At 35.5% G+C, this 26054-nt stretch overlaps 1 protein-coding gene across 5 annotated transcripts in view; it reads right to left on the bottom strand.

Annotated features, from left to right (window-relative positions):
• Positions 1 to 808: 808 nt before the first annotated feature.
• The window catches only part of LOC106883597 (uncharacterized), a 114136-nt gene continuing 88890 nt past the window's right edge, over positions 809 to 26054 (bottom strand). For 2 of the 5 annotated variants that reach the window (XM_052970285.2, XM_052970293.2), the window contains exons 3-9: positions 24294 to 24380; positions 21522 to 21536; positions 15163 to 15311; positions 13293 to 13362; positions 8147 to 8283; positions 7912 to 8055; positions 809 to 3479 (exon numbers count right to left, since the gene is read on the bottom strand). In XM_052970285.2, coding sequence (XP_052826245.1) covers positions 7914 to 8055; positions 8147 to 8283; positions 13293 to 13362; positions 15163 to 15311; positions 21522 to 21536; positions 24294 to 24380 — 600 coding nt within the window. In that variant the 3' untranslated portion in view covers positions 809 to 3479; positions 7912 to 7913. The remainder of the gene's footprint in view (positions 3480 to 7911; positions 8056 to 8146; positions 8284 to 13292; positions 13363 to 15162; positions 15312 to 21521; positions 21537 to 24293; positions 24381 to 26054) is intronic. The other 3 variants (XM_052970286.2, XM_052970290.2, XM_089357997.1) reach the window with 3 other exon arrangements.

Below are 26054 nucleotides of genomic sequence, written 5' to 3'. Positions count from 1 at the left end.
ACAACCAATTTGATGAACCTGTAAGCCACTGTGATGTTATCAACATTAGTTGATGCTATTCCTTCAACAGCAATTATAGTAGTACAGTTAAGCTCAATAGCAACCAGATGCAAAATGAAGTGTAACTAAGAAAAGTTAGTATGGCATCAGTTGGTATGTGCAGGCAAGAAGTTGCAAAGGAAATATAAATGAACAATACATTTTGAATAATATGCAAAATACTTGGGCAACCATAGATCTAGATTGACGTCAGGTCTAAGAATAAGATGAGACAATAACAAGACAGGTAATTGTATGTTATACTGCAACCCTAAGCAATGTGAAAGAGCAGATTTTAAAACAATGATAATGGGAGTCCAAATGAAGCAAGGGGGAAAATAAAACACAACACATTTTTTATTATGGATCCTTTCAAATTTTGAACAACTTTTATACAGAAACAGTTTCCTTTTAGTTGAAACAAAGGCTTTGGGTTTCAGAGATAGAATTTAAGCTAGCTGTGTGATATGTACTTCCTGCAAATCATTTCCCACTCCCACAATTTATAAAATATTCATCTTGCTGTCTGAAGTAATTGAGGGAACGTCTAGAAAAAGCAGATTAATCTTATAAAAGGAAGAGCAATGGATGATGTAGTCCTAGATACACAATGTCTGAAAAAAAAACAAGGGTTATGGCTAGAATGCCTTAGATCATCATGACCTGGATCTAAACAACAGCAACAATATAGAGCCTTTGCATCTAGTCAAAAAGAGATCTGATTAAGAAATTTACAAAATTTTTTAAAATGATGTAACACAAGTCAGCCTTTTTTACAATATACTTATTTTTATTTTTTTACATTGTAATACCATTTTTCTTTTGTATAAGTCACATCAGCAGTAAGAAAATCATTTCATGATATCTACAAATTGGTACTTGAAAGTCAAATAATAATCTGTATATACAGCTGGCAAAGGCAAACAAAAATATTTACAGTGGCATCCCCCCCATCTCACCCCCCGAATGTGTACTTCTTGGTTTCAAATTAACAGAACATTTAGCTTCAGTTTTTTAAGATCATATGTTATGCAATATTTAAAATTACATATGCAATATTTTGCAGTCTTTACAATTACATAAAGCATGTTTCAGATCTCATATTTATGGAACAGCCATTTGAGCTTTCATTTAGACAATTCCAAAAACATGAAATTTTCATCTGAGTTGTTAACATTTTACACAACAACAAAACCCTTTCATTGTTGTCATAACTGCATATTTACTTTCTCCTGTGTTAAAAATTGTAAAAATCAACCTTTGTTACTGGAGGTTGATGTATGCAATTTAGTATTACTGTACTGAAGGTAACCAACAGCACTGATATGCATTTTTGGCCACTGGTATCTTCTAACAATCCTGAAAAATCACTTCAACCAAATGTTCTTGAACCTTCAATTTTAACAATCACAATTATCTTACAAACACTTTGTCAAAAAATATCTTTTATTGTTTATTAATATTTTTTTAATCTCAAATATTGAAATTTAAATGAACTTTTTTGATAAATAAATAGAATTGCATAAAAAATAATGTTAGGTTTTGTTATGTTTTAAGGCACAAAGGTTTTTGGATAGCATGAATATCCCATTCATATTGTTGGTTTTAGTTGAGTAAAATGGAATCAAAATGGTTTAAATTTCTCAAAACAAAATTGACTTGAAAAGATAAATCACAATAATAATGGAGCATGAAACCTCATCGAGATAGAAAATGAATCTTGAGAATTTTTTTCTAGGTGTGTTAGCAATGTAAATGAATGAGTTCCAATCAACTATCAAAATACATCATCAAGAACATGTACCCTACTCTCCTACAATGCTCACTTTCCGCATAATAATAGCAATAGTAACAGTGGTTTCAAATTCTGACACAAGGCCAGCAATTTCAGGGAGGGTTTAAGTCAATTATCATTGACCCCAGTACTCAACTGATACTTATTTTATCAACTCTGAGAGGATGGAAGGCAAAGTCAACCTCGATATAAATTGAATACAAGTTAAGCTGATCATTATATTGTATGGACTACAAATACACTAGATATTTAGATATTACAATGTAAACATCATTAAACACCTAGTTTCCTGAAAATTAATATTAAGAAATACATGAAATTTTAGGGGTTTTTTTTGTTTTTTTTTCTCAAACCTTATCTATGAATGTAATCAAGTTGTATATATCACTGCAAAAGAAATTTTTAAAATGGTGTGATACCATACTGAGAATGTTTAGCTTATTTTTAATATCAGAGTTAATTTCAAAATATAAATATCTTTCATAGAGATTTGATAAAATTAAAAATAATGAAAACATAAGGTTTATATTTTTTAATTAATACCTAATTTGGTAATACTTTATATGGAAGGAAAAGCCCATAGCCATTAATTGCCAACTATGGTGACATTTTCTTTAGATTTGTGAATAATTTCACCCAAAATAGCAGTTTTCAAAATAAAGCTGGTGAAATATTTTTAAAGTAGTTATTATTAAATAATCTATAATAGAAACTGTATCACAGAGCTTCAAACTCATGTGTGTTTATGTGTATGTATACATATATGCACGTATATATGTCACATATATACTGCCTCTTTCAACCCAGTTTTTTCTCTTCCTTCTATCACATGCTCTCCACTAGGACAGTTTTGAAAGAAAATATATTACATTATTGTTTTAATTAGATGTTTTGTAGTTATTTGTCTGTATCATTCTTGAAACTGCTCTGAGAAGCAAGCAAATTTACCTATGTAATATAAAAACAAGTGCAGTTTCTCTGCATGAAAGACACATTTTACAAGGTAACGTATAGGCTTAGTTTCACAGAAAAATTTACGTCAAAATTCATTAATTTTATTTTCTATAAAAAATTTTTTTTAAATAAAAAACTAGCTTATACACAATAAAGTTTTAAGGATGGCAATAATGTATTTAGCTTGTGCATTTCAGACAGCTGATTTCTGAAGGAAGAGAATTGAGTAAAGAGGTGAAGGTTTATCAGAGTTAACTCCCTTATGTATTAACTGGTGCTTAATTGTTTGTAACTGTGGATAAAACACGTTACGTTTTCTTTTGAGAGTAATTAGCTTGTAGTTTATATTCAGTTCTAAAGATATTTTCCAATAAAGAAGAATTTATTCCAATAGGAAAAGATTCGTGTGTTAAGCCCCAAAAGCTGCATCTATAGAAGGCAGCAAAGCGAAAGTCAATCTCTGGCAGCAGCAGAAGAACAGTGGTGGTTTTCATGAAGTATGTAAGGTACAAAGTAGTCGAAAATTACTTACAGCTGACAAAAGTTTGTGATGCCACCAACAAAGAAATTATGCAAATGAGATCAGTGGGAAAAAGAGGAAATCTCACTAATCAACAAAAAAGTCTAGGTTTTATTTGCAAAATTTGGCACAACCATAATTGAGAATCATGTAATAGGTAAAGGAGCTGATCTGAAAAGAATAAAAATGCAAATAAATTCATTTAGCTACATTTGTAGAGCTGAATGGTTTACTTTGTTTATTGGAAAAACATTTAAAAGATAATTTTCAAATCTAAATACGAAACATTTTTAACGCAAAATAACACCGTACTGGTGGTCAATGAGGAAACTTGGGATAGAAGAATGGCTAGTGAGAGCTGTGCGAGCCATGTACAGAGATGCGGCCAGTAAGGTGAGGGTTGGAAATGAGTACAGCAATGAATTCCGGGTAGAGGTAGGGGTCCACCAAGGTTCCGTCCTCAGCCCCCTATTATTTACCATAGTCCTCCAGGCAATCACAGAGGAGTTCAAGACAGGTTGCCCCTGGGAGCTCCTCTATGCTGATGACCTTGCCCTAATTGCGGAGTCACTATCAGAACTAGAGGAGAAGTTTCAGGTGTGGAAGCAAGGTCTAGAATTGAAGGGCCTTAGAGTCAACCTAGCTAAAACCAAAATCCTAATAAGTAGGAAGGTAGATAAAACACAAACCCCTTCAGGTAGATGGCCCTGCTCAGTATGTAGAAAAGGAGTAGGTAGTAACTCTATAAGATGTACCCGGTGCAAGCTATGGACACATAAGAGGTGCAGCAACATCAAAGGCAGGTTAACTAGCAAGTTAGTTTTTGTTTGTGGCAGATGTTCAGGTGCAATAAAGACTGCAAACAAACAGGAAACAACTTCTATCTCATTCCAGGGTGAAAAACTAGAGGTAGTCGATAGCTTCCGCTATCTGGGCGACCAAGTTAGTAGTGGGGGTGGGTGCGCTGAAAGTGTAGCTGCTAGAATAAGAATAGCCTGGGCAAAGTTTAGAGAGCTCTTACCCCTGCTGGCGACAAAGGGACTCTCACTCAGAGTAAAAGGCAGACTGTATGACGCATGCGTACGAACAACCATGCTACATGGCAGTGAAACATGGGCTGTAACTGCTGAGGACATACGTAAGCTCGCAAGGAATGAAGCCAGTATGCTCCGTTGGATGTGTAATGTCAATGTGAATACCCGTCAGAGTGTAAGTATCTTGAGAGAAAAGCTGAACATTAGAAGCATCAGTTGTGGCGTGCAAGAGAGACGATTGCGCTGGTATGGACATGTGGTGAGAATGGAGGAGGATAGCTGCGTGAAAAAGTGCCACACCCTAACAGTTGAGGGAACCCGTGGAAGAGGTAGGCCCAGGAAGACCTGGGCTGAGGTGGTGAGGCAAGACCTTCGTACATTGGGCCTCACCGAGGCGATGACTACAGACCGAGACCTTTGGAAATGGGCTGTGCGTGAGAAGACCCGGCAAGCCAAGTAAGATCGTTGCCAGTGCCCCTGGACTGGTTCTTGTGCGGGTGGCACATGAGATGCACCATTTTGAGCGTGGCCGTTGCCAGTACCGCCTGACTGGCTCCTGTAGGATTTTCGAGCGAGATCGTTGCCAGTGCCCCTGGACTGGCTTGTGCGGGTGGCACATAAAAGACACCATTTCGAGCGTGGCCGTTTTCGTGCGGGTGACACGTAAAAGCACCCACTACACTCTCTGAGTGGTTGGCGTTAGGAAGGGCATCCAGCTGTAGAAACTCTGCCAAATCAGACTGGAGCCTGGTGTTGCCATCCGGTTTCACCAGTCCTCAGTCAAATCGTCCAACCCATGCTAGCATGGAAAGCGGACGTTAAACGATGATGATGATGATGATGAAGATGTGAAATTAGCAAGAATGTGTTGAACTATCAACTTACAAGTCATTAGACCAAATCTTGGCAGGACAATTTATATTATGTTTGAGTTTACATTGCTGACAAAACATGTTTTCTCTTTCACCAAAATCAGAATTACAAATCAGTGCAATTGATACCAGATGTTCTAAATCGCTGGACTGAAATCGTGTTGGTGCACAACTTTCAGTCAAACAATCAACCCAAGTCCTTAGATTAGTACTGATTTTAGTGAATAGTTCAAGTTTTACCAGTGTTTTGTCCCTGGGAATAGTTTTCTCTTTACTAGAGATTTAACCCTCTCTCAGCATCATCATTTTACCATCCACTTTTTGATACTTACATAGTTCAGTTGGAGATTCTTGTAGATTTTTTTGTGCCAGTTTTTCTTTCCTGTCATTAACCATCAACTATTTTCAAGAAAGATAATTTCCTCTGGCAAGATGATTTTCAAGGTAATGCTTGTTCATGAAGGGCTTTACCTAGTCAACCTTCTCCTTCCACTCACATTTCATCCTCTGTCACCCATCACTTCCTCCATCACCTGAGAGCAGAATAGGCCCATACTATACACACTGGCTTTCTTAGTTACCTTCACTATTGCCCCCAACCATTACCTTGCTTCTCCTGCCTACTGTCTCCACCAATCACCTCCTTTCTGTGCCTTCTGTCTCCTCCCTGTGATGCTCTCTATCATCATCTCATTTACCTGCTATCAGCCTCAATGCCCTTACATATCCACTGCGACCCTAACCTATAATCCCCTCCAATATTTCCCTCCATTATTTGCTACAATCACTTTATCCTGTACACTCACCCAGCCCAAGCCTCTATATCACCACACCTATTCTTACCACTCCCAATGTCCCTTGAGGACATGTCTCAACACATTCCTGCCATCATCTCTCTCACTATCAATCCCTTTATCTTACTCTCCAACTCACTTCCCTTTGTTTTCCATCTAGGCTATCCATGTATCTACTTTACAGTAAGACACCTCTGTCTCCTCCCTCTACATCTTAAATCTCTCAACTGGCACAAAACCACACATCCCTCCTAGTTTAGGGGGTTTTGAGGTGCAAGATATTGGGTGACCCTGTTGGTGCTGGTGCCATATAAAAAGCACTGGTGGTGGTACCACATAAAAAGCACCCTGTACACTCTGTAAACTGGTTGGCATTAGAAAGTGCATCCAGATGTAGAAACTATACCAAAACAAACAACGGAACCTGGTGTGGTTCCATGTCAAACCATCCAACCCATGCCAGAATGGAAATTAGGTAATAAATGATGATGAATGGAAACAAATGGTACCCATTCTCAATTTTCACACAATGTCAACCAGCCACCTACCCAACCAACATACATACATACATGGATTGTGTGCATATGTATATATACATATCTATCCATATATCAAAATACACACACAATGGACATTTTTCAACTTTTATTTATCAAATCCACTCACAAGGCCTTGGTTAGCCTGGACTATAGTAGAAGATACTTGCTCAAGATGCCATGCAGCAGGACAAATTACTGTACATTAACAGTATTTTGTATTAATACTTACAGAATGCAATAAATAAATAAAGACAGACAGAGAGGCAACACTATGTACAGATAGAATAAATACCTTGTCTTCTACAAAGCTTCTTCCACAAGCTATGTGGATTCAGGAAAAGGAAACGTGAGGAAGACTAGTTTCAATTCTGAGTTGGGATTTCATCAGCAACTAAATACCTTCTTTAACTGTGCACCAAGACACTGCTTATAAACCTTACTATTACTAAGAGCTTAAGTAAATCAGATAGACTAATTTGCATATATAAAGTGCTTTCACACAGTTTCTGTCTACCAAAGCTGGAGATAACCCAAAGTTATGGTTGAAGACACTCAACTAAAGTACCACATAATAAGAATGAACCCGGATCCATCATCAATATCATCATCATCATCGTTTAATGTCTGCTTTCTGTGCTGGCATGGGTTGGATGGTTTGTGATTGCTTAATCACACATTTCTCAACTTTTCAATTAATTTTTTCTATTCTTTTACTTGTTTCAGTCAGTTGATTGTGGCCGTGCTGGGGCACCACCTTGAAGGGTTTTAGTCAAGTAAATCGACCCCAAGACTTAATTTTTAAGCCTACTACTTATTCTATCAGTCTCTTTTGCCAAACTGTTAAGTTATGGAAATGTAAACACACCAATACCAGTTGTCAAGCAGTGATGTGGGGACAAATGCAGACACAAAGACACACATGTGTATATATATATATATATATATATATATATATATATACACAATCGGCTTCTTTAAGTTTCCATCTACCAAATCCACTCACAAGGCTTTGGTTAGCCCAAGGCTATAGAAGAAGGCACTTCCCCAAGGTGCCATGCAGTATGACTGAACCCAGAACCATGTGGTTGGGAAGCAAGCTTCTTACCACACTGCCACACCTGTGCATATCTGTGGACGGGCAAATTACATATCTAGCAGTGACATAATAACCTATACTGTAGTAACACTAACCTGTAGTAGCATAACAGCAGAATTAATATCATACAGCCTTTGGTTGTAGATTAACCATGTTAGATAAGGGAGTTGGTTTTATTGCAGTACTGATTTGATCAATTCATCAGTTTTAAACTTCAGGTATTAAACTTGTAGAATACAACTAAATGGATGATAAAATTAATACTTACAGTCATTGGGTGTTTGATTCAACTGGTTCCTCAAAACTATTCTGGTCAACTTCTGGACATTCATTCAGAAAATCGTTACTGCCACTATTGGGTCGACTGGGGGGAGTTAACTCCAAGTCACAAGATTTACTATTTATATGTAGCCTAAACCAAAAATAATGCACAAACAATTTATCACTAATTATCTTTTTATCAAGATAATTGCTGAACACAAAAACACAAGGCCAGTACTTACTTATCAAATTTCTTTAAATCTTCAATTTGTGATTTACACAAATTCAACTCAGCTTTTAGTAAATCAATCTCGTGCTCCTTATCTTTTAGTTCCTTTTTGAGGTTGTACGTTTGCTCTTCAAGAGACTCGCATAAGGCCTTTAATGAAAGATAAAACAGATATGTCTGAATGAATGTACATAAACACAATAGAATGCACACACATAAACACTCATACATCTATATACACGCATATGTTGTTGTTAGCACTCCATCGCTTATGACGTCGAGGGTTCCAGTTGATCCGATCAACAGAACAGCCTGCTCGTGAAATTAACATGCAAGTGGCTGAGCACTCCACAGACACGTGTACCCTTAACATAGTTCTCAGGGATATTCAGCGTGACAGTGTGACAAGGCTGACCCTTTGAATTACAGGCACAACAGAAACAGGAAGAAAGAGTGAGAGAAAGTTGTGGTGAAAGAGTACAGCAGGGTTCGCCACCATCCCCTGCCGGAGCCTCGTGGAGTTTTTTGGTGTTTTCACTCAATAAACACTCACAACGCCCGGTCTGGGAATCGAAACCGTGATCTTATGACCGCGAGTCCACTGCCCTAACCACTGGGCCATTGCGCCTCCACTCACGCATATGTACGTATGTATGCACACACACACATGTAGATGTAAGACTAGTTCTCAGACTCAAAGCAGATCTTGAAGCGTAAGGGGATGTAACTGATGAGGTTGTGAATAGCAACAAAAGGAATCCGACAGAAAACTAACAACCAATTGATTACTCAATCAACACATTAAACAAAGCATTGGATAGTTAGTTGGTAAAATAAAGAAGTGGTACTGAACCAGTGCATGTGTTTATTTGAATTTTTATTGGAAGAATGACCCTCCCTAGACACATTAAGAAACTCACTGCATATTAAAACATGTATTGACTAATGTTCTACCAATTATGTTGATAAAAGTTATATTGATTATATAATAGATTCAAAGCAAGCGATATAAATTACAAACTATAATAATAGATGTATACAAAAACATATACATATATAAAGATGTGAGAGAGAGAAACAGGTATAAAAAACAAACAAATAGGAAACAAAATAAGCAACAAAAACGACGGAGAGAAACAACTACAAAGGAAGGAGGTCATTGATAGACAAGTGAATAGGATAACCCATCAAACCCCTCATTGACTGAGGACACCATACCAAAAGAATTTGGCTGAAAAGATCAATTAGATAGCATGCTAAATTACATACAGCTAATCAAACTACACAAGGATTACTTCAGACTTCAGTCTAAATGTTCTAAATAGCTCCTATTCACATATACAAAAGCATGTTACCTTTCTGACATCTTTCCCCTTCCCAGCCTAACTAGAACCTCTATCACCAAGCTTCCCAGGTGCACAAATTCAATTACAAGACACAATGCCAAAACCTAATGCTGTCATAACGTGAGTGACAGGAAAATGAAATCGACACTTGCTCTGATAGAGGCAATGAATTTGTTGTTTAGCTTCCTGATCTACTTTGCTTACCTCAAGCTACATGTCTAAGTGAGAAACTATTAACTCTTTTACTCTTTTACTTGTTTCAATCATTTGACTGTGGCCATGCTGGAGCACCGCCTTTAGTCGAGAAAATCGACCCCAGGACTTATTCTTTGTAAGCCTAGTACTTATTCTATCGTCCTCTTTTTGCTGAACCACTAAGTTACGGGGACGTAAACACACCAGCATCGGTTGTCAAGCGATGGTGGGGGGACAAACACACACATATATATAGATATACATATATACGATGGGCTTCTTTCAGTTTCCGTCTACCAAATCCACTCACAAGGCTTTGGTCGGCCCGAGGCTATAGTAGAAGACACTTGCCCAAGGTGCCACGCAGTGGGACTGAACCCGGAACCATGTCGTTGGTAAGCAAGCTACTTACCACACAGCCACTCCTGCGCCTATTAACTTTTTGACATATAAACTTATTCATTCCCATATAATTACTACTTTTATAAATCTACCCAAGACAAATGTATATTTTGACTGGCTTTCATGGCACCACTATCTTTTAGCCATTTTAAAAATACTCAGTTATGTAAACATAATAATCCTTTCTACTATAAGCACAAGGTCTAAAATTTTGAGGGAGGGGGCTAGTTGATCACAAGTGGTACTTATTTTATTGATAGCCAAAAGGATGAAAGGCAAAGTCAACCTCAACAGAATTTGAACTCTGAATATGGAGGGTTAGAGGAGATTCTGCTAAGCATTTTGTCTGATGTGCTAATGATTCAGCCAGCTCACAGCCTTATGTAAACATAATAAAGACTGTAGCATTTTAGGAAGACTATGTGTAAGATTTTCTCTTCCTATCTTACCACTGGACATAGACGGGTTATGATTACTGAGAAAGGCTTAGAGAGTAAACTCTGAAACCAAATCCTGTGTTGGAGCTGCCAAGGTAACCTGGTACTGTTTACATTGTGGTTCTAACTTCTACAGCAACACTGGTGTCAAGCTGTATTGTCATTTTCCCTTCCCTTGGACAACACCCGAGCTACTGACAACACTGTTTGCTTGCTCAACTCTATTCTGTTTGGGTCTGCACCTTAGTGAGCATAGTCTTGAAACTTCTATTGGTACTATCAAAAGAGTAAAGCATAAGTCCACATCAAAAGCATAATTTTTGAACTTGAACATGTTTTAGACCATATCAACCAGAACCTTGATCCAGCAATTTACAACCCAAAACTAAAGAAATAATATTCAAACAGCCATCCTCCACACTCTTTATATGGAATTTCATTATTGGGTTATATTCCATAGTTCTCACTAGGATGAAGCAATGCTGGACAAACATTACATTTGTACACTTTTATCACTTCTGGATGATTAGAAACACATACTCAGACAGTTGATTTTAACAGTCTTAGAACATAGAACAGTCCTTTCTATTACATTATCTCAAAATAAAACTACATATGCTGATGGCTCTCTGTCTCTCTGAGTCATCCTTTATCAAGTAAGATGTGCTACAAAGTTCAGTTTTTCCCACTACACCCTTCCTCCCTTTCATCAATGATCCACTTGCCATCACTTCAAACAACAATCAAGCAAATACTACTCTTCACTCATCTCTAATGTTCCACACTTAAGTATCATTCATAAGCCACCTAGGAATGTCATGCTTAAATTTCCACTATGTCCATGGAGAGGTACCCCAAAAATATTCTCCAGCAGAGTTGCATCAATCTTGTTTTCTTCAAAAGCACAAAGACACAATCGCTACAAATATCAAAAAACTTTTATATTGTAACCCACCACCACTATCTCCATAAATATGAACAATATGAACCCAGATCTCTCAAAGTAGATTGCTATTAACCTCGTCACTGATATCTTTTCTGGTAATGTACATCCCCAACATTGTATCTCAAAGGGCATCTTTCGGATCTTTGGGGTTTGACGGGCAACATTTGTTTTCTTAACGAAACACTTTCAAACTTGGGACACTGGTAGAATGTGTCATATAAAACAATTTCTTCTCTTAACCTTCTTAACAAAAAATTGTACATCGCAAGTTATTTCATGTTAAAGTTGTCGTATTTCTGTAATTTCAACCAATCACTGACGTCTATTCAGCTGAATACAGTTACTGCTGTTCGGTGTCAAGTGTGTTATTCCCTGTTTAATTATATCATTATTCCCTAGTAAGGGTTTAGGGTTTTAGGGTTAGGGTTCGGGTTTTAGGGTTAGGGTTGGGGTTAGGATTAGGGTTATGAGTTATAGGGTTAGAGTTAAGGTTATGGCAAAAATAATCATAACCCTAACCGTAATCCTAAAACTAACCCTAACTCTAAAACCCGAACCCTAACCCTAAAGCTAAAACCAGTACAAACGCACGAACGATGTCATAAATAAGAGTAACACGGGTAGTTGTTGTTGACAAACAACGGGACTAATTTTATTCAAGGGAAAAAGATCCCATGACACCGTTACGGCATTAATTGTTTTCACCTCAATAGACGTCAGTGATTGGTTGAAATTACCGAAATACAACAATTTTTTACATAAAATAACTTCAAATACAAAATTTTTTATCTGTTCTATACCACAAAATATACAAATATTCGAAGTTTGAAAGTGTTTCGGTACCAAAAACACTACAAAAAAAATGTTGCCCGTCAAACCCCAAAGATCCAGAACCTAGATCTCTCAAAGTAGATTGCTATTAACCTCGTCACTGATATCTTTTCTGGTAATGTACATCCCCAACATTGTATCTCAAAGGGCATCTTTCTCTTCTGAGAAATTCATACCCTGACAATACTACTTCTCAAGAAAGCTCAAATGAGACTTACAGTGATATGCTGTTCCCACATTTCAGACAATACAAATACAATACTAATACAAATACAGGCATCAACCACTGCTCACTAACATACTCCAACTTCTGGCCAACAGATGTGCTGTCTCCTCACTCTATCTTTTCTACCTTTGCTTCAGCTAACTGGTTTCGTGCCACTTCCAATAATGCCCTCTTAACTCACTCATTTCTCCTCTCCTCTTCCTTCAAATTATTTCTACCCACAAAATTCTTGGGCAGTATATCGTTAAATACAGAGTAAAACATATAGAGTAAAAAATGTGAGAGAAAATTAAGTACATAATATACTCTTTTACTCTTTTACTTGTTTCAGTCATTTGACTGCAGCCATGCTGGAGCACCGCCTTTAGTCGAGCAAATCGACCCCAGGACTTATTCTTTGTAAGCCTAGTACTTATTCTATCGGTTCTCTTTTGCCGAACCGCTAAGTTACGGGGACGTAAACACACCAGCATCGGTTGTCAAGCGATGTTGGGGGGACAAACACAGACACACAAACACACACACATATACATATATATACATATATACGACAGGTTTCTTTCAGTTTCCATCTACCAAATCCCCTCACAAAGCTTTGGTCGGCCCGGGGCTATAGCAGAAGACACTTGCCCAAGGTGCCATGCAGTGGGACTGAACACAGAACCATGTGGTTGGTAAGCAAGCTACTTATCACACAGCCACTCCTGCGCTATAAATAAATATTTAATACAAGATTTTACAAATGAATTTTGCTGACAATTTAAATTCTAACTTACCCGGCTTTCTTCAAGACTGTCATGTGGCCCAGGAGGGTCGTCAAAACAAAAGAATTCTCTGACAGGTGCACTGTAAACAATAGAGAAAGAATGTCAACAATATTTCTCGGAATAACAATAAAGATTTTTCATTCTTCATTCGTTTTAATGTCCATTTTTTCCAAGCTGGCAGCTGCTAGAAAATATATAATAGAAACATTGTTTTACAGTTGAATTCCCTGTCACTATCCCTTACCAATTCTCTCTTCCTCCCTCTCTCTCTCTCTCTCTCTCTCTCTCTCTCTCTCTCTCTAGTTTTAGGATAACTTATTCCACATGTCTTCAAATGTGCAAAGCCAGCAGATATTATGGTTTAATCAGTCTGCAGTTTCAAAGACCTTTGAAACAAAGATTTTCCTTACTTGAAAAACAGGTAAGTGTTGGCAACAGGAAGAGCATCTGGTTGTAAAATCAAATAAACCTCTGTTGAAATCAAATAAACCTCTGTTGAAATCAAATAAACCTCTGTTGAAATCCATGCAGGCATGGAAAATCAGATATAAAATGAATAAATGTGAGTGTGTGTGTTTATGCATACCCAGAGACAGATAGATAGATGGATGTACAGACAGACAGGCACAGATAAATGGGTGGATAGATAGACACAGATATATCTATATACTATATATAAAACAGAGATGTGTGTGTAATCGCTTTTCACGTGAAATCGACTTCACCAAATGCTTCCATACTTGTCATGCATGAATAATTTGACCTCGGATAAATCTTAGGCTTTTCATTTGATTTTTTTAATTAAAAATAAATAATATTGCTTTATATTTAAGATTCACTTCTTTAAAAAGGTTCCTCAATGTCAACTTCCGGTATTGATGTAACAACGGCAAAAAGCTTCACTCTCTATTTTGTGTGTGAGTGTGTGTGTGTTCGTGTGTATGAGAGAGAGAGAGAGAGAGTAAATACTACATACACACCGCTCTCTCACTCTGTCTCACACACATACACATGCACACACACACCCCTTGACTCACTCACACTCTGTGTCTTACAAACACACACATACATAAATGTATACAAACATATTTACAAAGACACACGCGTGTATGCGCGCGTGTGCGTGTTTGTAAGAGACAGAGTGTGAGTGAGTCAAGGGCTGTGTTGTCATATGCATACATCCAAAGATGTATGTATATCTATGCATGTACGTATACATGACAACAAACCCCTCTCTCTCACTCACACTCTGTCTCTTACAAACACACACATACATAAATGTATACAAACATATTTACAAAGACACATGTGTGTATGCGCGCGTGCGTGCGTGCGTGGGGGGTTCCACAATCGCCATTTATTTCAATTACTCTTGTGAGAATATTCACGTAAATCATTTCTTTCATTTAATCTCCATTTTAATTTTCGTAAAAGTTTCCAAGTACCAATGAGGCTTTTTGGCACATCTTCACAATTTTCCCCATTCATGAGAGGCGCCCAGACATCATTCATCTGAGAGTCCATCTACAGAATGTCCTCAAATTTCTATACAGCATATTTTGCCTTTTTTTCTCCAAGTATATAAGCAACAATTTCATTCCCAAGCAACGCCGGGTGCCTCTGCTAGTAAATATATAAATTTAGAGCTAGAAAAATAAACAGACTGAAATAATGATGGGTAGAAATACATATAAATTAACAACAAGGACAAGGAACTTATTTTTGTTTAACATTGAACACTTATCTATATAATTAATTTGTGGTCAGATCCCTAGTTCTTATTTTGGTTTAATTAGTAAACAAATTGGTGTAAATGATTCAACATGCCTTCGAATATATAACCCAATTATCACATTGGAAAGTTGGATATTTCACTTACCATTCACAAAGGATTTTATTCTTAAGAATTTTGTTGATGAAATCCTGTAAACCCCGTTGTCTGTCTTCAAGGAAGTGACGATCAAAGTTGTCTCCAAACCATCGTTTTGGTGGAAGAGGTATTAAAAATGTAGGAGATATATTTTTCAGCTAAAGAAAGTAGAAAATACATAAAAATGTTTATTTACTATACAACAGCATTCATTAGGAACATTTCTCACACTCCCCTCCTACCAATAACACCAGTTAGACTAATCATCTCCGACAATCTCACAAAGATACCCCTAATGTTAAATATGGCCAGTCGAAAGGAAACTTCTAATATGATTTCATTCTAAACAGTTGTTAACTCACTCAGTAAATATTTCTTTCATTATTTTATTGCAGTCTTAATCTCTCTCTTAATATGATTTCATTCTAAATAGTTGTTAACTCACTCAGTAAATATTTCTTTCATTATTTTATTGCAGTCTTAATCTCTCTCTTTTAAACAAATTCAATGGTAGTCCAACTCTTACATGGTCGCTTATTATGCTAGAAATAGCAGGGATCACATGAGTATATTTTCAGGCTTATAGTATACCAAATAGCCATACAACTAAATTTACCTCTGATATTTTGCTTTTTCCAAATTATGCTGGTGGTTTCAGATTACCCCAACCCCACTCAGCAGACCTCCAGGTAACTTGAAGTAAATTTCATCCTATCCTTATGATTTCAAATTATCTCAAATCTTTCCCCAAATGTTTATCACCTTGGTAGCAAATAAAGTGTGTGTGTGTGTGTGTGTGTGTGTGTGTGTGTGTGTGTGTGTGTGTGTGTGTTAAGTATACAAGTCACAGAGAAAAAGTTTTGAGTTCAAGTTGGAAAAGTTGCAATTTAAAGTGTACGTTTCTTGCATAATAATTGTGTAGGAATATAATTTGCTTTGCATATAAATAAATTTAACTAGCATTTAAAGAATATGTGTTTAAATATATTTTGTTTTGTAAAATATATAGCGCCATTACTGGAAAAAATATATTATGTTTGCAAATCATGTAAACCAAATCAGTTTGTTATTTAGAGAAAAAAAAATGACTTTATTTTTAAAAAGATTGCAGATTCGGAATCTCTGTTGTTCAAAGTGTTTTTTAAAGGCATCATAAAAATGTTAGATATACTGGAAAAAATCATATTGAAAAACTTACTGTTGGTTCTAACACAAGTGATTGTATAATTTATTTCTTTTCCATCAAGATATATATTTATACATTTTAGCATTAATAACTTATATAGACACACAATTACAGACATACAGAGATGAAACACACAATTACAGACATACAGAGATGAGAAATGATATTTATCTGTTCCCATTCATCATATGAACTACAATAACGTGAACAGTGAAAGCTTCAGCAAAAGAATTAGCTGTTAAAAAAACAGAAACAAAGAAGAGATGGGAAGAGGAAGGCAGTAAGATGCTAAAAAAAGCTATCTCACAGAGTAAAACTCATAACAAATTAAAATTGTTTAGTTAAAAAAAAAACCTGAAAACCACATTTTGATTTTTAAGAATTTTATAGAGAATAGAGATTTTAATAAGTCTTTCCTGTTAGTATAAGTTACATAACTCCAAATAATTAATAAGCAGCCCTCTCCATACAGATTGTTGGTAAAATATCCGTTAATTAGATTATATTACTGATGTTTGTTAATCATTCATTTGTGAAATGATAGGAAGATATTTTCCAAAAGAAGTAACACAAGTATGCAGTGTTCTGACATTGTCTCTTTTGGATTAGCCAATCAGTCATTAAACCTTAAGGCTTCACACAAATGTAAATACTTCTATGAAAGCTATGAACCAGTGCTTAGCTCAGTTTATTATGTATTAAGTGGATAGAAAACAAATCCCACCTTCTTTAGACCTCTAATCTGTATAACAAGTAACATTCCTATAAAATCTGAAAACCTCACTGAGAAATACAGAATTGACTGCACTGACCAAATACATAAGAAAATACATGCAGTAATTTTAAGCTGAAAATTTATCAGCATCTACCCATTCATTGATTTTTATTTTTAACTTCCGAAATTTCTAATTTCCCAATAGGTGTATCACAAGGATCCTTCCTCTCACCCACACATTTTAATGTACATCTACATAATGTTCCCACAAAAATTCAGAAAGCATACACATAGCCTCATATGTAGATGGCATCAAAGTTACATCTTGCCGTCATTCTCCAAACAAAGCTCCCCAACTACTCCAAATGTAGAAACCAGACTAAAAAAGAGAAAGACTTAAAGTAGATCAACTAAATCCACCATCTTCCTTCTTACAGCAACATCAAATACAACCAATTATTAAACACAACATAAACACCATACTAACAAATAAAAATTCTAAGAATTACATTCACAGCACATTTAGAAGACATAGTAAAGAAAGAAAAATGATGCACAAACATAGTTTACCAACAAAAAGAGTCAACTATGTTAGTTTTCAAACAATACATTAGACCCATTAGAAATAATAGTCTTGACTAGACTTGTAACATCCCCATAACAAAACACAGCAAATTATTAAGAACTCAAAACATCACACTTTGCATCACTATAAGTTTCATATACCATCTACACAATCCATATGCTATCTACACAATCAGACATGCATACAAAAAACATAAAAAGCTACATAATGAGCGCATTTTGCTGCTGCAGCAATTACCAACTTTCAAAGTACCTACCACATCTCTAAGCAGACAGACACATCTACAGCACCATCCTATAAACACTTGTCCCTCCTGTTCGGTCCAGATGAACATAAAACATAGGCACACAAAAATAGCTGCAGCATCAATAACCTCATTAGCCCAACCAAACCTTGGACTAGGATGCATACCACCGATGAGATGTGCAGAGAAACTGAAACTGTCATACTCCACTTTGCTCATCTTTTCTGTGTCCATCACCAGACTTTACAAGCAAACAGAGCCAATAAACTAGTTTTTATATTTACTCAATATGTTAGAAGAGCAGTCAAACCTCCTTCAAATTACCTCCTCCTGACTTAAAAATGGAATGACAAAGTAGATAATATAGTCTCAGAGATACTACATATATATATATATATATATATATATATATATATATATATATATAACATACCAAATTAAGAGGAATGACCACCAAAAGTGGACTCCTATATGCTAGAAATAGATGCCAAATCACCTAACCACGAAGAGTATGTTCTCAAGAAAAAAATAAAAAATTTCAACTCTTTGTGGTTAGGTGATTTGGCATCTATTTCTAGCATATAGGAGTCCACTTTTAGTGGTCATTCCTCTTAATTTTGTATGGAATATAATTTTAATCTTCAAATTTTTAAATATGCTAGGCCACTGGTTTTGATTGATTAATATCAATTTCTACCCTCATTATTAAATTTATATATATATATATATATATATAGACAGAATGATGATGGCTGAAATGCTTCTGATTGGAGTTTTGCTTGCTCATGGATGACCTGGGGCGAAACAACAATAACAAGTATACAGAAATAAATTGGAAAGAGTGCATATCTAGTCTAAACACTACATGTTGGAGTGTACAAGTTATCAGAAAAACATAGGCATTATATATGTTTATCAATGGGCTGTACCTACTTTTTAACTGACCATCTGCATATCATGCAACTCGATCAGAGCTGATATAGGGCCTTACAATAATTAATTGTACTACAAGCAGGTACTATAATGAATGATTTTTTTTTAGAAAATATACTTATCACAGATCACAAGCATTCATAATGCCAATAAGCTCTGTATTCAGCTGCATTATGATGGATTGGTTAATATCTCAATAGTCAGAGTGTTAATCTATTACAGATAACATTAAAAAATTTCCCGGCTACATCCAACAGCCAGGGGCACAGAGGCATTTAGACTTGTGCAAAGATAATACAAGGAAATGCCTACACCAAATCCAAAATCATAATCCAAGAGTAGTTAATCCAATACCTTTATCTATTTAGTTATTTTGGTTCTTTATTAATATAAATGTATGAGGGTGGCAAAATGAGTATTATGTGACTGAAACATGAAATATAGGGGTGGGATTAAATTGAAATTTCATCATTGTTCTCATGTCAGTCATCTAGATTTTTAGCTTTATTTTCAGTTTGTTTTTTTTGTTGTTTTTTTTGTTCCCAGTTCAGACCAGATAAGATCTATGGAGTTTATAAAAATATAAAATTCTATTTTAAGGAAGGAGTTTCAGTTTTTAGATATGGGTAAAAATAAGCACTAACTAAAATAAGCAAGAAAGATATTGAAAATTCAAAACAAACATGCATAAACTCAATTTATATACAATTCACTAAATATTCTTTTCTACTCTAGGCACAAGGCCCAAAATTTTTGGGGAGGGGGCCAGTTGATTAGATCGACCCCAGTACACAACTGGTACTTAATTTATCAGGTCCCGAAAGGATGAAAGGTAAAGTCAACCTCAGCGGAATTTGAACTCAGAATGTGAAGACAGACGAAATACTGTTAAGCATTTCGCCCAGTATGCTAATGTTTCTGCCAGCTCGCCACCATACAATTCACTAAATATTGTGTTACAATGTGAATCGGAATAAGCTTGATTAGCTATTCCAGTTGAGAAAAAAAAATGAAGAAAATATAAAGAATCAAGAGAACTTCATTATAGTTGTTTGATCTGCTGAAAGTAGCATCCAAATTACCCTCAGAAAAATCCATTCTTTCTTTGAAGTGGTAAACCACTGACAACTAATTAGAAAAGATACAAATTTAACTTTTCTTTAATCTCTCTGTGCCACAGCAAAACTGACTTTGGCTACCAACAATGATAATAATAATTTTATTTTTTTCTTCTGCAATAGGCACAAGGCCTAAAATGTAGTTGGGAGAAAATCAATTACATCAGCCTCAGTACTTGACTGGTTCTTATTTTATCAACCCTGAAAGGATGAAAGGCAAAGTCAACCTTAGTGGAATTTGAACCCAAAACAGAAAGACAGTCAAAATGCTGCTAAGCATTTTGCCCAGCATGCTAACAATTCTGCCAGCTCACCACTTTTGACCAATAATAATAATGATGATGATGATTTCTTGCAAGGCACCAGGCCAATTTTGAAAGGAAAGATACAGTTTGACTGAATAAATCCAAGATACATAGTTTATAAGCTTTAAACTAACAAAAGACAATGACAACCCTGTATTTTGTGTTTATCTAAAGAACACAGAGGTACATTTAGCATCACAGTTATGATACTATCAAAATATCTTCTATTATCAAAGCATAAAGTTGTTTTTTGTACAGGACAAGATATAATAAATTGAACTGACTGCATTACTACTATATATCTTGTTACTGGTACATTGTATTATCAACTCTGGTGGGATGTAAAGCAAAGCTGACCATGGTAAAATTAAAGGAGGAGGAATGGAAGGTAAAATTGACCACAAGAAAAATTTAAGAGAGAGATGTAGTGGGAATGTTCAACAGTCAGATCACTACACCCATGTCGTGATTTGCTAGAATATTACCCATGTGATCAACAAAATCTGACCAGTCATGACTTTGCATGAAACAGGCTCCAGCAATGATTTCATCTTTTGGCATGCTTCTTTCTGAGCCTAACCATCAGTATAAATTTGGCATACCTTGGCTATTTGATAGAGAGCTTGGAGAAGCACTGAGATTAGGGATTAGATAGCAGATGAACAGTGAACAAACACAGACAGCTGCTTACTTGAGCTGACAACAACACAATGACTAGCAGCTAACTTTTTGACAACCTCTACAATTACACCAAGAACAATAACATTCAAACTCTCTCAACATTTTGTTGTTCATAGTAATAACAGTATTTGTTTTTTGTGTACAAAAAGAATAAAATCATGTTTGTCAAAAATTGCAACAGATTCAGTGTTCTTTGCACAACTGGTGACCCCCAACACAAGAAATAGCAGTCAGTACTCATAACATAGAGGAATGAAACTAAACTGTCATGAAATAAATAAAACTAAATATATTTAATGTGGTACTTTACTGTCTTAAACCTTATCTGACATTCCCATCATCTTTTATAACAACTACAAACGGTAAATTTATTAATTTTGTAAAAGCAGAGATTTTCTGTGGGTTATATTAACTGGATAGCTGATTAGTAAGATAAAATTATTCATTTTGTGAAAGAAAAATAATAAATCCAAGAAAGGTAAAAAGCAAAACTGTTTGAAGCTGGGTAAAACTGTTGAGGAAAAGTAACAATGAAGGATAGTAGGTGTCATTAAGAAACTAGGTGCATTTTAATGAAACCAAATAGGATGACAATCTTACCTGAAGTTGAGTAATCTGCAAATAGGGAGAGTTTAACAATGTGATAACAAAAATATGATATTAATACTAGCTTGGAGTTGGACATGTACAGTATATGTACAAAACACATGTATAGAATCTACTACATATATGGAAAATCGGTGTGTCTTTGTTTGTGGCGTTGTTAGATAACTCCTCCTACATCGTTTTATTGATTTTGATGAAACTTGACACGTGAGTAGAACTCCTATCTGGAAACCTCGTGACATACTTAGATTGTTAAAAAAATAATACGGCCCCTGGAAGGGACCTTTATATCTACCTCATATAACTAATTATTTTAAAAAACACCCATAGCACCTGTACAATAGTTTTTAAACACTCAAGGGAAATAACCCATTTTATTGTTTATATTCGATTACTTTGAATATTGATTTTTTTGTGTGTCCAATTTCTAATTTTTGCAGATAATATCACTTTTATACTTTATTTGACACGTGACATACTTAGACCTTGTGACATACTTAGATTGTTGAAAAAATCGATAATAGGGCCCTTCCAATGGATCTTTCTAACTACTAATATTTTATTTAAACAACCCAAGGGAAATAACCCATACCACCTGCAGATTTTAGCAAAGCAATCAATATTTGATTCTCACGATCAGCCGACTTAATTCTGCATTTCACTACACACAGTCTTGAACTGCTAAACATTATTATTGCACTTCTTTAATTTGAATCTTACATTTCTGTACATACATACTTTTTTGAATGCCCATTACTCCGATAATTCTACATGTTTACAGTTACACTTTTTCCATGACAGTACATAAATTTTTTATTCCACAACGTATTTGTAGTGGCTTCATGCAAGCATAGCATGGATTCAAACCTTGATTGCCAAATTACACTTAACACTTCAACAGCACTTTTCTCATGGTAAAACAACAGTTTGTCTGTGAATGACAGCAGTTATCCATTTCTCAGATGCCTTTGCTAAGCAGAATAATGTCTTTGCCTCTCGCCAACCTCCGAAGACCTCTCTCGCCAACCTCAAACAATCTCTCCCTCCTCCAGCTGACAATTTTTTGTACTTTTCCATGACGGAAAATACACCTTTTGTGGCAGTTATAACAAAATTACTTTCTTATATCAGAGTAATAAGAAATTTCAACAGAACATCTTTACCCCCGGGAATTACTGGATACACCAGCTAGTATATACATATACAGAACATGTACAGTACAAATTGCGTGAAGGTGAACATGTACCTTATTAATAACTTAGAAGTGAACATGTGCAGAGCAGTACAGCACAGACAATTTGAATTTGATACAGGACTTTGATGTGGATATATACAGTAGTGCTAACTTAGAGGTGGACACTGTACACTATATGTAGCTTGAAGGTGAATGTGTACAGTAGATGTAGCTGGAAAGTGGTATTTGGCCAGAGGCAAACAACAATAAAATAAGCATAAGACGGAATAAGAATAAAACAGGTGATTTTATATGAACATATATAACATAGATGTCCTAAAAGTAGATGTGTAATATTGATTTCAAATTTTGGCCCAAGGCCAGCAATTTTCAGGGGAGGGATAAAGTCAATTACACAGACCCCAGTGTTCAACTGGTACTTATTTTATTGACCCCGAGAGAATGAAATGCAAAGTTGACCTTGAAAATGTACAATAATGATGATCTGGAACTGAAAGCTTGTTTTAAACAGAACTGTTTCCTCCACAAGTAATAAATCAATACGAAAATTATAGTTATTCAATATACCTTCCAAAGAAAAATCTCCTCTATTCCTTTTATAATGCAACTTTTCCATTCAGCTATTGTTGTACCATATTAAGGGTTCTACACACATATCACTGTTGGCTTATCTATGCTAATCATTGACCTACCTGTCCATGTTGGCCAATTACAGATTAAACAGATCAGATGCTCTTACATTTGAGTGATTACCCCCAGATATTGGCACCTAAACAGAATTTGAATTCAGAACACTAAGAACCAAAGTAGATACCGCTAGGCATTTTGTTACTTTCTCTAACAACTCCTCCAAATCACAACCCTTGACAGATATCCCCAATAGGATAAAAGGGTAAATTGACTTTGGTGGAGTTTGAACTCGGGGCACAGAGTGATAGAACAAATACCACAAGGTGTTCTATTTGAAACTGTAATGATTCAGCCAAATCACTGCCTAATCGCTGCCAGTGAGAAATGATATTTAATGAGTGAGAATAGAAGGGAGATATAAGTTTGTATATATGTCTCTCTCTACTTCAATGTTAAGTTGAAGAGTAGGATGTTAATTTTGGAAAACATACTTCAGACGGACATTACTTTATTAAAAGAAGTATTTTTACTAAATATTCTGTAACCGTTGTTTATAATAGTATTTGGTTTCTGATTTATTTTGTTAGTTTATAAGAATCCTTATTTTTTTTCTGCAGGAATTTTAATTTACAACTTAGATAGAAAACATTTTTATGGAGAAAAGGGTGAATTAATTTATTTGAGAGTAAAGATAGATTTACTTTTTTAAATACAGTGAAATTTAGAGGGTATTTTGGAAATTTAGATATATCATTTAAGCTCTAAATGTACTTGTTTTAAAGAAAATTTTATAAATTAATGAAGAACAAAATAAAGAAATTGACATTTGGGTAAAGACATGAATAACATTTAGATGTCTAGAGTTTGAGATGCTTAGTTGTTTTAGAGATATCTATAAGTTTAATTTGATGAGTGCTTTAATTTAGGTTATCAAGCCTTACCTTATCTGATAACTGAACAAAATCTGTGTAACGGCGAAAAACAAACCAGGAGTCATGAGGTGAATGGATTACTTGCAGTTTAAATACCTGAAAAGATTTAAAGAATATCTCTGAAAATTTCAATTTTCTTTTTTTTTTTTGCAAATTCATATAATAGTAACATAAAGCAATTTTATACATCTATAGAAAAGAAAAAGTATAATGATATTTGTGTGACAAATTGATGCTGTGCAGAAATGAAATATGGGCAGTAATGGGAGATGCATGAAGTATGGTAATGTATAAGTTTAAAAGATGGCCAATTAATGTAGAAGTGTAATACAGTATAACAAGAAAAATATACACAAAGACAATAAAGGTGCGATACTATAAGCAGAAAATCATGATCAGAGTATGGTAATAGCATAGTGCCATGTATAACTGAAACATTAGAAATTTTGGGAGAGATTTATACCAGCATAACAAGAATAGTAATGGAAGCAGTATAGTATCAACATAGTCTTGTCATTGAAACACTGTATGGCAGTGAAACTTGAACAGTAATAGTAGGTGTGTTGTATGGTGAAGAAGAAACATAGGTAAAGGAGACATAGGAAAAGGGAAGAGCAAAAGGCCAAGTATGAACGAGTCAATGGAAACCCATGAAACATAAACCATGAAACATAAAGCATGATGGATATGTAATGTAACTTTCACAGACAGAATGAATGTCAGTAAATAAAGAAACTATTGTGGACATTTTGTTGCAGCACACAAAAGTAATTGGTCATACAAAGCTAGAGAGATAATTCACAAGGAATGCTATATGTATCCAATTTATTTCAATATACAAAATATCACACAACCATGTTATTGCTAAATAGGCAACAATACAGCAGTGAGCAAATGAAAGGTGGCGAGCTAGCAGAATCATTAGCACACCTGGCAAAATGTTTCATAGCATTTTGGCCATCTTTACATTGAGTTCAAATTCTACTGAGATTGACTTTGCCTTTCATCCCTTCAGGGTTGATAAAATAAGTACCAGTTCAGCACTGGAGTCAATGTAATTGACTTACCCCTCACCCTGAAATTGCTGGTCTTGTGCCAAAATTTGAAACCTATACAGTAGTGAGCCAATGCAAGAGAGACTTCAATAAAATGGGTTTGGATGAAATAATCATATAAAATATAGATATCATAGAGGTATGTATAATACAAAGAATCTGGAGATCAAGGCCTGATTTAAACAGAAATGTTATCTCATCAAGTAATAAAGCAATAAGTTAGAAAATTATGTCAATATAGGCACATTGAAAGGTTGAGATGCTTGAACCGAGGCATGTTGATGTATGCTGCATCCAAGAGGTAAGGTGGAGAGGAGCTTCAGCCAGGTTCCTTACAGGCAAGACACATAGGTACAAAATCTTCTGGGAAGGTAACAGCGACAAGGTAAGTGGTGTAGGCATACTTCTTGCAGAGAAATGGGTGAATAAGATCATAGAGGTAGTTAGAGTGAGCGATAGAGTGCTTAAGTTCAGCCTAGTCTTGCAGAATAGCATAGTGTCAATTATCTATGCCTATACCCCACAAGCAGGCCTACCAAATTAACAGAAGGACCATTTTTATGATATTCTTCTGCAGGCTACCGCTAAGACAAACGACAAGGATCTCATCTTCATAGCTGAGGACTTTAATGGACATTCCAGATGGCAGCCTGGTATTTTCCGTGGTGTACATGGGATTGGTTCCTAAAATGAAGAGGGAACAAGGCTACTGGAG

The sequence above is a fragment of the Octopus bimaculoides genome, chromosome 1 (genome assembly GCF_046866305.1).
Source record: "Octopus bimaculoides isolate indiv1 chromosome 1, ASM4686630v1, whole genome shotgun sequence".
Lineage (NCBI taxonomy): Eukaryota > Metazoa > Mollusca > Cephalopoda > Octopoda > Octopodidae > Octopus > Octopus bimaculoides.
The sequence above is the reverse complement of the archived record's forward strand: the minus strand, read 5'-3'. Positions and strand labels throughout refer to the sequence as shown.